General features: G+C 42.5%; 1 protein-coding gene across 1 annotated transcript; it reads right to left on the bottom strand.

Annotated features, from left to right (window-relative positions):
• On the bottom strand, positions 1–10,205 carry LOC128329612 (vomeronasal type-2 receptor 26-like). The gene is made up of 6 exons (XM_053261121.1): positions 9,952–10,205; positions 8,677–8,968; positions 7,111–8,013; positions 5,644–5,871; positions 3,620–3,746; positions 1–902 (listed from the first exon to the last, which is right to left on the bottom strand). Exons 1-6 carry the CDS (start codon positions 10,203–10,205, stop codon positions 1–3), a joined length of 2,706 nt encoding a protein of 901 aa, XP_053117096.1.
• Positions 10,206–13,212: the final 3,007 nt, after the last annotated feature.

The following is a 13,212-nucleotide window of genomic DNA, read 5'->3' as shown; positions in this document are numbered from 1 at the left end:
TCAGTTTTTCCCCCTTATCAGTTGCCCCCTACTGTTCAACTCAGGCCTCAGTAAAATGATATAGCATTTAGGGGAAAAGATACAACACAGTAACCCAGCACTGGAGGCCAAGATGGAGAAGATCTCTACAGCTACCATGTATTTCCCCTTAGTGCTTAGATAGGTTGGAACAAAAGACAACCAAACACTGCAAAACACCAACATACTGAAGGTGATGAACTTGGCTTCATTAAAAGTGTCAGGCAATTTCCTGGCTAGGAAAGCCACAGTGAAGCTGATAATGGACAGAAGACCCATGTAGCCCAGGACAAGATAAAACATGATGACAGATCCTTCATTACACTGTGCTACAATCTCTCCAGGTAGTGACTGCTTGTCCAAATCTGGGAATGGGGGAGAGGTTCCCAGCCACACTGCACAAATGCCTGCTTGAATAAGTGAGCAGGAAAGAACAATGGAGTTGGCTAGTCTTTTTCCCACCCACTTCCTCATGCTGGACTGTGGTTTGGTGGCCATGAAAGCTACAACTACAGTGACCGTTTTGGCCAACACACAAGCAACGGCCACAGAAAAGATGATGCTGAAAGTAGATTGTCGGAGGAAGCAGGTCACCTTCCCAGGTTGTCCAATAAACAGTAAAGAACAGAGGAAGCAGAGCAGGAGGGAGACAAGGAGAGTATAGGTGATATCCCGGTTATTGGCTTTGACTATGGGGGTATCTCTCTGTTTAATAAATGTTCCAAGCACCAAGACTGAGATCAGAAAAAAAGAGAAAGCAACTGAAGCTAGACTGATCCCTAAAGGTTCTCTGAATGATAGGAAACTTGTAACTTTAGGGATGCATCCAGATTTAATCTTGTTTGGATATTCATCCTCTGGGCATTCGAAACACTCAGGCATATCTGGGGGGAAACAGGGATCATCGTTTCATTTGAATATGCATATTCAAGTCAACTTACACCAGCACATCTTCATGGATGGTCAACTTTCCACATGAGGGGCAAAATCATATTCCTAACTCCTGTGTTTTCTTTTTATGAGAACACGTAGTTGAATTGGTATTCATCTGCAGTTTGGGGGTTTGGTGGCAACATCAATTTCTGTGCTTCCACCACTCTTCCCCATCAAAACTCTATCATAATGATAGAATATATCATTGTTTTGGAATTTTAAATCATTTAAACATTTGAATTTTGTTTTAATCTGTGTTTTTTACTGCAAACCACCAGAGAGCAGTAAATAAATAAGTTAAATATGAATAAATACATAAAATAACACTGTCCCTCCTTCACCTCCATCTTTGCCAGCCCTATATGTATTTCCCCCTTTTCACTGGCTTTCTTGTTCTAACCTATCTGATCCCCATTTTCTGTGGCTCCAGAAAAAGGGAAAAAGAATATCCTGTGCTCATTTTTTACAAAATCTCCCCCCCCCCCAGATATAAAACATCCCTCTGGACAAATTACTTGCTAGTTTCCATTTCCCAGTGCTAAGAAGGGTTGCATGACCATTGGGGCTGGGGCTGGGGAGTTCTGAGGGGAAGCAGGAGCCACCTCCATGCCCACATGAGCGGAGGGGTGGTGAGTGGCATGGTGATCCAGAGGTGGGGGAAAGAAGCCCAGCCTCCAGGAATCCCACAATGCATTGAGTGAGCAGTGTGGTGCATTGGGGAAATTCCTACTGTCAGGTCACTTCTTCTCAGCTCAATGTTCTAGACAGCTGTGGGCCTGAAAGTGTGCCAGCAGCCCGAGTGGCGACACAACCCTACCTCACTTTTAACACAGAAGCAGGACCACCTGGAGATGGAGCACCAAGAATGGGAATGGTTCCAACCGCAAACATGACCAGCCCTACTTGGGATAGCCCCGTTCTTGCCCTGCAGGGCTGGACATTTGAACAACCTCAAGGTATAGAAATAACCAACTGCAAAATGTCAATAACCGTTCACAAACTCACTAGGCTCATTCACATGGTCATGAACAGGGTCATCTGTCAGTTAACAACCAGGTCAGAGACACCATTTGTGATCATGTGCTAAGCTGCAGCTGGGTTGGAGGTCTCCCTCCTGCCTGCACCTTTACCCAGGTCTTGAATGAGGTAGGATGAAAAGTCCTCCAACCCCACTGCTGCTTAGCACATAAACACCTTGTTTTAACTGTCACTCAGATATGTTAGGAGGCTTCTAAGACAAAGAGGCTTCTAAGAAAAGGAGGCTTCTAAGAAAAGGAGGCAACACTATTCTTAATTGTGTGAACAAGCCTCCTAACAGATCCAGATAATTGTGACTCCATTTAGAATTATAGATTTCCCTATTCTGTTTTCAGTGAATGGCTCATTCACACATGCATTTTTCTTCCTTTGATGACATATCTCCGAATTATTCATTAAATATTCATTGAATACTATTGGGTTAGAAATGATCTCCTTTTCTGGTTTGGGATGAGGTGGAGGGTTGTAGCTGTGTGGAAAATGTTTGCATGCAGAAGGTGCCAAATTTCATATCTGGTATCTTCAAGCAAAGCCTGCTTTCTGGAGCCCTGTGGAATCACTACCCATCCATGTAGACAATGAGGCTACTCTCACGATCGGCTAAAATTGGGCTAGGGGAGCCTAGCCCAATTTTAGTGGAAAGTGAGAACCACCGGGCTCTCAGGTGAGTCCGGTTGCCTCAAAGCAGGTAACCTACTTTCAAAGCCCTCCCCTTAGCCCAGGTTAGCAGAGCAAGCACTCCACTAACCGGGATGTCCAAATAATGTGTTGCCGTGGCTCGGCTCCGTGCCATGGCAACTCACGAGGAAACACCCAACCGGGAGGCAAAAAGCAGCCTCCTGGCTCGGGGGTCTCTCCAGCATGCTCTGCGCGCTCATGCAAAGCATGCTGGAACTTCTGGGGGCTGTGTGGCCCTTGAACTCCCAAACCCCCACCGGCTCCAGGATGGAGCCAGCAGTCATGTGGGTGCCCGATCTGGCTGCCCAGGGCTTCCCCTCCAATTGCCTGCAGGATTCCCCGAAAACCCACTCTGGGCGAGTCTCACTGATTGTGAGACTTGCCTCAATATGGAGTTAATGAACCAGTCATCAGACCTGTTTTCGCAATCCATTGGATGAACATCGTCATGGATTAACATCTGCCGACATTAAGGGAGGCTTTCCTTTCATGCAGACGGGACAGGGACTTCTCAGTTATTGCCCCCAGAATTTGGAATGCTCTCCCAGTGGGCATCCATTCCCCAGTCTCCATCACTGTTTTTAGAAAGCAAGTAAAATCTTGGCCTTTTACCAGGGCTTTTATAGGACTATTTTGTTGCTGATGCTTTGTATCTTATGGTTATATTGTGCATGTTTTAAAAACATTTATTTAGATTTGTATTTTTAATATTCAAATGTAATTTGTATAGTGCAGTTATTTTTTGGGGTTTTTTATTTAGTACATTTGTATACTGCCCCATAGAAAAAAGTCCCTGAGTGGTTTTATAGTTATATATTGTTCTAAATGTCTTGTAAACTGCCTTGAGATTATTTAATAAAAGGTGGTATAAACATTTAACAATAAATAAAATAAAATTTGCTAAGGTTTCAACTGTAGAACTCTGAATCCCAGAATATTTGTCATCGCCTACCCTTCTCTTTTGAAATCTTCCCTTCAGGGCATGGATCACAAGTATAGCAGCAAAATTTCATCTCTTCCCACTTTCTCTTCTGATAGCCAGGTTGGCAGGAGTCAGTACACACAGAAAGGGGCAGCACCTAGCAATAAAAATGAAAAGTTTAGGATGGGGAGAAAGAGCTGAGCAGAGATCTAACTCAGGTAATACCTTTGCATTCAGTTTGGAGGGGTCATTTCAGGCCCTAAAACCCTCCCTAAAACATTAAGCTACTGACCTTCCAATTGGTCAAATCCTGATGAAGGAGTCAGAGCACTCCCTGACATAATTGAGGACATCCTGACATGCTGCTGCTGCATCCTTTAATTGCATAGAAACAGAGGAACAGAGGAAACTGCCTTCTACCAAGTCAGATCATTGGTCCATCTAGCTCAGTATAGTCTACACAGACTGGCAGGGGCTTTCCCAAGCCCTATCTTGGAGAAGCCAGGGAGAGAACTTCTCAGCATGCAGGCATGAAAATGCTCTTCCCAGAGTGGCCCCATCCCCTAAAGGGAATCTATTACAGTGCTTGCATGTAGTCTCCCATTTACATGCAAACCAGGGCAGATTCTGCTAAGCAAAGGGCGACAATTTATGCTTGCCACCATCAAAACAGTTCTCCCATCCCCTCCCCTCAAATATTTCCCTTTCCATCAAGTAAGAACTTCAGTTCCTGCCCATTTTGGAACTTTCTGCCATGAAACAAAGCAGTTATGACACCTTTAAAAATATTTAAAGCTTTTTAAAAAAATTAAAAATCATTGGGTGGGTCAATATCCTAGAAAGACCACATACAATGAGGGCTGTTCACACAATGGAGGAAAAACTGTGTTAAGGGAGCCCAGCCCAGTTTTCTTCCATTGTGAGAACCACTGGGCTCATGGGTGAGCCTGGTAGTTCAACGGTGGCTAGCCTGCCAAAGTAGCCCTCCCCTTAAACAAGGTATTCATTCATTCATTCATTCATTCATTTGATTTCTATACCACCCTTCCAAAAATGGCTCAGAGTGGTTTACACAGAGAAATAACAAATAAATAAGATGGCCCCCTGTCCCCCAAGGGCTCACAATCTAAAAGAAATGTCAGATAGATACCAGCAGCAGTCACTGGAGTTATCAGACGCTCCACTAATCCTGTTTTTAAAAATTGTGAGTCACTGTGACATGTCTCCATGACACAATAATGACAATGACAATGACTCACAATGAGAGCCTTGATTGGGAGGCTCCTCAGAATGCCCCGTGCAGTGGCAGTGCAATTGTGCGGGGCATTCTCAAACTTCCAGGGGTCGGGTGGCCCCAAATCCCGGTCACCTAAACCAGCTCTGTGACATAGCCAGTAATCGTGTGAGTGGCCGATCTGGCCACCCAGAGATGCCTCAATGATCATCTGCAGGGAGGGGTACATTAACACACTCTCCCCACAGACCTGCCCAAAGCTCTTCTCACTGATCGTAAGAACTTAATAATGTTATTGTCACATTTTACTGACATGTCAAATTTCAGAGCTTTCTGCCAAGCCATTTGGGAGTTATTAATGTGTTATATTTCCCATTAATCCCTATGGGGGAAAATCTGACATAAATCAAAAATTCCAAATGAAAATCTGACACAATGAGACTATCCAACATTTCAAAAGTGCTTTAACTGCAATTGTAACACTTATGTCAGATCAGAGCCGACCTCCACCCACGCTATGCACAGGATTGCTAAATAGAAACTTGAGGTTCCATGGAAATTTTTAACTGCATTCTTACTGCTGAGGAATAACCACAAAAGAGGGCTATAGCCTGCAAAACCCTACCTGAGAACATCCCAGAGACATCAGATTCATCTTATAGGAAACAAGGATGATGCACCAGAGTAGATCAGCGTTAGGTCTCTTTTACCAGAGCCATTCTGATCTTGTTATTTTATCATAATTGTGTGCCAAAGAACACTCCCCCAGATCAACCTACACAATAATTCATAGCCCCCGAGTACATCCTAGAATTCACACCTGGTTAAAATGTCTGTGCCACACAATTTTATCCTTGTAAATTATGAAATCCTTTCCTTCAGGAGCACTGGAGTTCACACTGCCAACTTTCTTTGCATCCAATGAGTTGTTTAGAAAAAAGTGCATATTTATCATGTCAAATCCAGTTACCATTTCTCCATTCTTATTGAAGGACATTCTTTCTCCAGCTGAGTTGTTAAAGGAAATGCTTTGAAGAAATTGATGGAGCTATTTGAATGAGAAAAGGAAACCAAGGGGTAATATTAGAGTTTTCATTTCAAAGTAATAAGAGTTGCATGGGTTTCTCTCCATGCTATTTGGAAAAATATTTCACTGTTGAAACAGTTTTATTCATTTTCAATTAACAAAGACCCAGTACAACAAGGCAAGTGTTTTGCAGTTGTGGAGGAATGACATTAGTTTTGGCTCCCACTATGTAGTCAGTACACTGGACAGTTTTTGTTGGAGCACAAAATGCTGTGTATTAACTAGTACAAATTATTATTATTATTATTATTATTATTATTATTATTATTATTATTAAGAGGGTTTAATACTAGCTAGACAAGAACAGGCACTAGAAACAAATGCAATAAGAAAAAAAGTAAAAAAATCCACAACAAACAGCAAGTGCTTTGTGAAGAAGCAGATGAAACAGTGGACCACCTAATCAGCTGTTGTAAAAAGATCGCACAGACTGACTACAAACAAAGGCATGACAAGGTAGCAGGGATGATACACTGGAACATCTGCAAAAACAAAAACAAAAAAACAAGCTACCTGTAGCCCAAAGTTGGTGGGACCATAAAATTGAAAAAGTTGTAGAAAACGAAGATGCAAAAATATTATGGGACTTCCAACTACAAACAGACAAACATCTGCAGCACAATACACCAGATATCACCATAGTCGAGAAGAAAGAAAAACGAGTTAAAATAATCAACATAGCAATACCAGGGGATAGCAGAATAAAAGAAAAAGAAATAGAAAAAATCACAAAAGACAAAGATCTACACATTGAAATAGAAAGGCTGTGGCAGAAGAAGACCAAAATCATCCCAGTAGTAATTGGCACCCTAAGTGCAATTCCAAAACACCTTGTTTTGAAGGTGTTCAAAGGTGTTGAAGAGCACCTCAGCACCTTTGGGGCCACAGAAATCACCATCAGCCAACTACAAAAAACAACTTTACTGAGAACGGCCTATATTTTGCAACAATATCTATAATAATAACAACAATATTGATAATAAAACCCAGCCATCCCAGGTCCTTGGGAAAGACTTGATGTCTGGAGAAAACAAACCAGTCAATAACACCTGTCTGACCATGTAAAAAAGAAATAATTATCAACTTTATTTGTAAGCTGCCCCATAACAAATTGTTCTCTGGGTGGCTTACAACACTGTGGGAGGCTAAGAAAATGGCTATTCATATCATTAAGCCTTTTTATTTTTGTAGCGAAATTACCTGCCATGGCTCGATGTTTTCAACTTCAAGCATTTTGTTTTGTTTTGCTCTGTGATGGGTTCTGAATGAGTGCATTTTATGCAAAGCATGTGCCACAGAAAAAACAGCATTATAGATACCATAGCTGTGGCCACTCATTCTCATCTCAAAAGTACATCCATGAAGATTCTCCAATTTCTCTTCCAAAGTACATGTTTCTTCTTCATCATCATCATCATCATCATCATCATCATCATCATCATCATCTGTTGATGTACTGGGAACTGGAAATGAGCAGCCCAAAGAATGCTCCAAGAAATCTTTGACAAATCGACCTCCTTGGGTCCATGAAAATCTCATGTTCTGAAGATATGCCTGGAACCCTGAAGGTTCATTTGAGTGAATTGCAAAGGAAATGGCACCTTCAAATATTTCAAAAGTCCAACTCTTTATGAAGATTGTTGTAGAAAATTCCATCTGAGCTGTCGTAATCCAAACCTTACCAAAAGAAGTGTTTTCCTTGTAGTCAACATTTGCTGCAAACATCAATGTAACCAGCCACAAAAGGACAGCTGTTTCACCATAGAAAACAATTATTCTGGCTTCCTTGTCCACAAGACGCCGTGGAATATTGAGAGTCATGCCGTTCAGAGCATCTGTAGTGCCAGGAAGGTGACTTTGGTGTGGAATTCTTTCTGTGTAGGCTGAACAGATTCTACTCTTGGCAAGCAAAGGCTCCAGGACCCGTAAGAAGCCATCTCCACTCTCATCATCTGCAACAAACAGACCAATCCATGTCCATCCAAAATGCTGTAGTAACCGGATAATCCCCCTATACTGATAGGACTCATTTGGGACTGTGCGGTAAAAAGAGGAAGTCTGTGTTGCAGCATTCTCTTCTGGAGCAAATGAGCCATAAGAGAGCTAGAAGGGAATGTGGAGGTATTTTAGAGATGAGTTAAGAGAATGCCCTCAATGCATATATATGTGAGTGCCTTTCTTGTTCAAGCACTATTGAATACAATAAAATCCTGATTTGTATTCCTAGTGCTTCTGAAAGTTGTCAATACTGAGGACTTTTCTGGTTCTAAAGAGGAAATATCATGCTATTTCTGGGAAATTGTCAGGGAAAATTAGTCTGCTAGATATTCCTGACTCTGGTATGTGCTCCTTGCTGAAATAGGTACCTCCACTTCTCTAGAAAAAGAGACTTTTTTTTCTTTTAAAAAGTCCCTAAGGACTCATATTTCACCCAAGCTTTTTGACTTGACTGTGGTTTTAATTAGTTTTAAGGTTCCCATTTTTATTTTAACTTGTTATATGTTGTTGTTGTAAAATGCAAAGAGATTGAATTTTACTTTGGGATTCCATTAATGAATGGATGAATGAATCTGCACTACTTTCCCCTCCAGCTGCCTGAAGCCAGTTTCTATATGTTTTTGTTTTTGAAGTGGCAAGGTTTTGAAATTATTCAAAGTTAGTCTGACAAGCCAATCATACCTCCCACTGTTTCTCAAATATAACATCTCTCAGAGAAGCATAAATGTGAGGATGATGAAAGCTCTATCCACTGCACACAGATCTTACCTGTGGAATCTTGTAAAGACCAACGATGTCTGCCATGTAGTAGGAGTTCTCAGATTCAAGTGCCCCAATGACGGCTATGAGATTTTTCTGGTTGTCACATTTATAGTTGGGGACAAATCTATGAGAATTGAAGAGCAGGTCTAACATGTTGCGATAGGTCAGTTTCACATCATTGTAGGTGTCATAGATGTGAAATCCAAGTGTGATGTTTGGCAAAATCTCGGGACTTGCATTGATCTCCTTTACGGCAAATGCCAAGGCCAGGAGATGCTGGTAGAATTTTGTCACCATGCTGTCAATAGAATGATGGATTCATTCACAAAGAGATACAACAATCCATGTCATTGTTTCATCACAGTGATGAACAACACTGGTTTGAAGCGGGCAATGCCATTTTGAAATGTTCCTATATAAACTCCATGAGATTTAACTATTTTGAATTACAATGGGGGAATTAGACTGGCCACAAACTATGTAAAAAAGCAGTAAATGTGATCATGGACAGGGAGGAGGCAAAGCAAAGAGCAGTTGAAGCTGAGACACGTAGTATGCACAGAACATTTGCTTTACTACCACTCTATTTTCACTTTTTGCACTATGGGAATGTTGTACGGAAGAGAGAAATGCACTTGTAATTATTCAAACTTAGTGTGTTTTTCCTAATATCAGGGGTCAACTTTCATGGCCTAAACAACCAATTTCCTCAAGTCTTTCATTGCGACCACACAAATGAACACACAAAGCTTGAAAGTGGAAGGGAGTGCCATAAATTTATTCAATTAACAGTCATATCCAAGAATCCACTAGTGTGTGGGAACTAATGCCTGACTATACAAAGTTGTGAATCCCTGCCTATATACCTGCCAGCTCAGAGCAGGCTTAATTGCTTCTGCTTGCACAGGAAGCAGCACCCTTCACTAGTCATGCAGCCTTTGTGATCTCTAGCAGCCTAGAGACCTCCCTCCAGCCAGCCCTCCCGGAGACATAAAACCTCTAGGAACCAAGGATTTGTCCTATTCCGAATGAGCACCTTAAGTTCATTTAGAATTGGACCTTATTCCAATGACCTTACATTTCCTCTCTCAATTTCTCCCTTAAAATTCCAGCCCCTTCACTGTACCTGCAGATGTGACCAGGAAAGGATATGTTAAAATATAAAATATAAAAGATGTTAAATAAATAAATCAAATCAAATCTATATGTTCCTGATAATTTTCTTTTATCAAAAATTCTTACTTGATACAGAAAGGGGATGGTAGTGGGAGAAATCCTTACATTGGAATGTCAAAATCTACTTCCAGTTTGGGGTGTTTCATGAAGGAATATTCTTGGGAAAGGTAATAGATGTGAGAAGCCATCCCACCAATGATGAGGCCACCTGGCTTATACCATTTGTGTGGCACAGGAAGGGGATCAATTTCAGGGCACTTCAGAGGATTGCACTCCTTGAAAGATGGGAGAAAGAGCAACAGCAGAAACTTCAATGTCCTGACAGCAAAGCTTCTCTCAGAATTAGCTACTTTACCCATCTTCAAGCTTATTCCATCAGCCCTATTTGTATCTACTTAGATGGTATTCAGCTCCGCCTATCCACTTCACAAAGGTAACTGAATCAGTCTTGTCTTCCTGCACTTTTAGGACCTAAACTGAGCTTTGAATGACAAGAAAGGTAGGATCATTTCTAGCCAAGACAATACAAGGAGATGGGAAACCATTCAGCATTACAAATGATGGAGCCCCGCCTGCCTCTTGAACCTCAGTTCAAATTTCAGTGGCACAAACAAAGGGTTTATAAGAACTAGCATATTTGGCCTTGGGGTTTTCTGTACCATCTTTTTGAAAGAGTCTGGAGACAATTCTGGAAAATAATATAATCACAGTGGAAGATAATTGCAGAGGGAGATAATTGTCTCTGCAAAGTTCTATTTCTCAGAGGCTACACTGATGGCAAACATGTTTTCTTTTTCCTCCTCTGCTTTTGAGGAGGACACTTGTAAGAAGTTTGGGAAGCAAACAACAATTCAGGTTGTGCAAAGTAGTTTGAGCTTCAACCGGGTTTGAGTCAAACCAGCCTGGTTCAGCTTGTAAGAGATCAAATTGGACTAGACCTGCAAAAATTGGGACCCATCTGAACTCGAGCTAAACCAAGCCCAGTTTGGATGAAGCTAATTAAGCCTGGTTTGGCCAGGTCCAGTGCTTGTATAAGGGAATTTGGTAATGATTCCCCTTCATAAGCATTGGGGGACCCTTATGAGATTGAAAAAGGGTGGGATGGGGTGGGCAGAAGATTATCTTACATGCTGCGGCCATGGCACAGTTTCCTCAGGGGTGGCAGTTTCCCTAGGCACTCATCCATTGGCTCAGATCTAATGGTGGGTCAATCTAATGGCCTCCCATTAGCTCAGCACGTGTGCAAAAGTCACTCTAATGGCCTGTGTATATGTGCAGAGGCCTGTACCATGCCCCCGCCACCTGGAGCTGACTGCGGGGAGCACCGGTTGGGCCTACTGTACAATCCTGCAGAGTGAATGATTGGTGTGGCATCTTGATATTTTGTCTGCCATGTAAGCAGTTTTATGCTGGGCCATAGGGTGCAGTGAGTTCTACTTTCCTGCAGAGAATTAAAAAACAACAACACAACATGCACACAGTCCTTAGCCAGGAAATCTCCTCCTAAGAGTTTTGCTAAACAATTCAAAATTCAGCGACACACCAGATCCCCCAAGCGTTCTGTAAATATCCCTGGGACACATGTGAGGTACTCTGCTTTAATAAGTGAACTCAGCAGCAAGGTCTGCTGCTGCTTTGGGGAGACCAGCAAAGGGGCAATATGAGGAGTAAAATGGCAGTTTGCTTGCTCTGACATTTCACTTCTCATGAGGCACAACCCCACAAGTAGGAATGCGGAGAGATACTTCCTTCTACTGCACAATGTGAAAGACATGCTTTGGTGGTTGGTAGGTGCAAATTTAGCTTCCTTTTTCCTCCTTCCCACTTGTCCCCTCCGGATCAAAATCCAAAGTGACATGACAGGCTTGCGGGGGGAGTAGTGTTGTTCCCTGTAGCAAGTTGTCCCTGCGGCGAGTTGTCTCTTCACCTAGTTGTCCCTTGCGAGTTGTCCCATTCTCCCCATAAGTGTGTGGTGCATTACTGGATGGCTCCCAGCGATTCTTACGTGAATAGCCCCTTTGTCTCATTGGAATTGTGCAGGAATGATTTAAACTGTCCCCCTCCCCATTATAAAGTTTTGGAGAAAACTACTGTGTATGTTGTTTCATATTTAGGCTTTCTTCTGAATACTCCGGATTCTTACATGTTGCCTACTGCAATTTATGATTGGTCAAAGATTTAACTTCATTTAACCTCCCTTATTTGGGGGTGGGGGGCATCTGCCAGCCTCAGCTGCAAGGTCTCTCTCTGGGGAATCCCCACCATGCACCATGCACTCACATGGTGCATTATGGGAGTTTTGGGTCATGGGTAATGGGCAATCATCTGGATGAGTGATCCTCCTGCCTAGCAAGAGAAGAGGGATTGTCTGCAGGGAGGTAAGTGCAAGCAGCCTTCCTCTTCACTTTCCCTTGATCCCTTTCTCAATTATCATGAGAAAGGGCTCAATATCCATCTACCTACCTACCTACCTACCTTTCTATTTACTTATCAATCATTTTTAATACCACCTGATACAAACATCTCCTCACTAAACCCCCCACCCCTCCCACAATCTCAACAAGATCCCCACTGGGATAAACTTCTAATTAACAAAACATAAAAATATTGCTAGATAGGAGACAACAAAGAGATTTTGTGTTTTGGGGTGCCAAATCCAAGTCCCAACTTATACCCTAAGAAGATGCTCTTCCCAGAGTGGCCCCATCCCCTAAGGGGAATATGTTACAGTGCTTAAATGTAGTCTCCTATTCAAACACAACCAGGGCAGACCCTGCTTATCTAAGGGGACAAGTCATGCTTGCTACCACAAGGACCAGCTCTCCTCTCTTATTTTTCACGTGGTTGTGCAATCCCTTGTTAGTCATGCAAGCGAGTGGCCATCAGCACATACTGGAAAGGTTCACACAATTGTTCGAATCTAGGCTTCAAGTTGGCAATGGACATTCACATGATTAAACCCATGCAATGATTCCGAGGACATGCCTGTACAGTCAGTCATGTGATCTGACTGACACACAACATAAGAACATAAGAACCTAAGAACAGCCCTGCTGGATCAGGCCCAAGGACACCCATCCAGTCCAGCATCCTGTTTTGCACAGTGGCCCACCAGATGTCACCAGAAGCCACAGGCAGGAGTTGAGGGCATGCCCTCTCTCCTGCTGTGACTCCCCTGCAACTGGCATTCAGAGGCATCCTGCCTTTGAGGATAGGGGTGGCCTATAGCTTTCTGACTAGTAGCCGATGATAGATGTCTCTCCTCCATGACGTTATCCAAACCCTTCTTAAAGCCATCCAGGATGTTGGCTGTCACCACATCTTGTGGCAGAGAATTCCACAAGTGGATTATGCATTGTGTGAAAA

Source organism: Hemicordylus capensis, chromosome 6, assembly GCF_027244095.1.
Source record: "Hemicordylus capensis ecotype Gifberg chromosome 6, rHemCap1.1.pri, whole genome shotgun sequence".
Taxonomy (NCBI): domain Eukaryota; kingdom Metazoa; phylum Chordata; class Lepidosauria; order Squamata; family Cordylidae; genus Hemicordylus; species Hemicordylus capensis.
The sequence above is the reverse complement of the archived record's forward strand: the minus strand, read 5'-3'. Positions and strand labels throughout refer to the sequence as shown.

Bases quoted from the DNA above. Each gene is read 5' to 3' on its own strand.
- LOC128329612 (XM_053261121.1), bottom strand. From the start codon at position 10,205: ATGGGTAAAGTAGCTAATTCTGAGAGAAGCTTTGCTGTCAGGACATTG. The intron at 8,014-8,676 runs GTAAGATCTGTG...ATTCCCTTCTAG, and splicing joins GTCTTTACAAGATTCCACAG to CTCTCTTATGGCTCATTTGC. The intron at 5,872-7,110 runs GTAATTTCGCTA...TCATTCAAATAG, and splicing joins AAAACATCGAGCCATGGCAG to CTCCATCAATTTCTTCAAAG.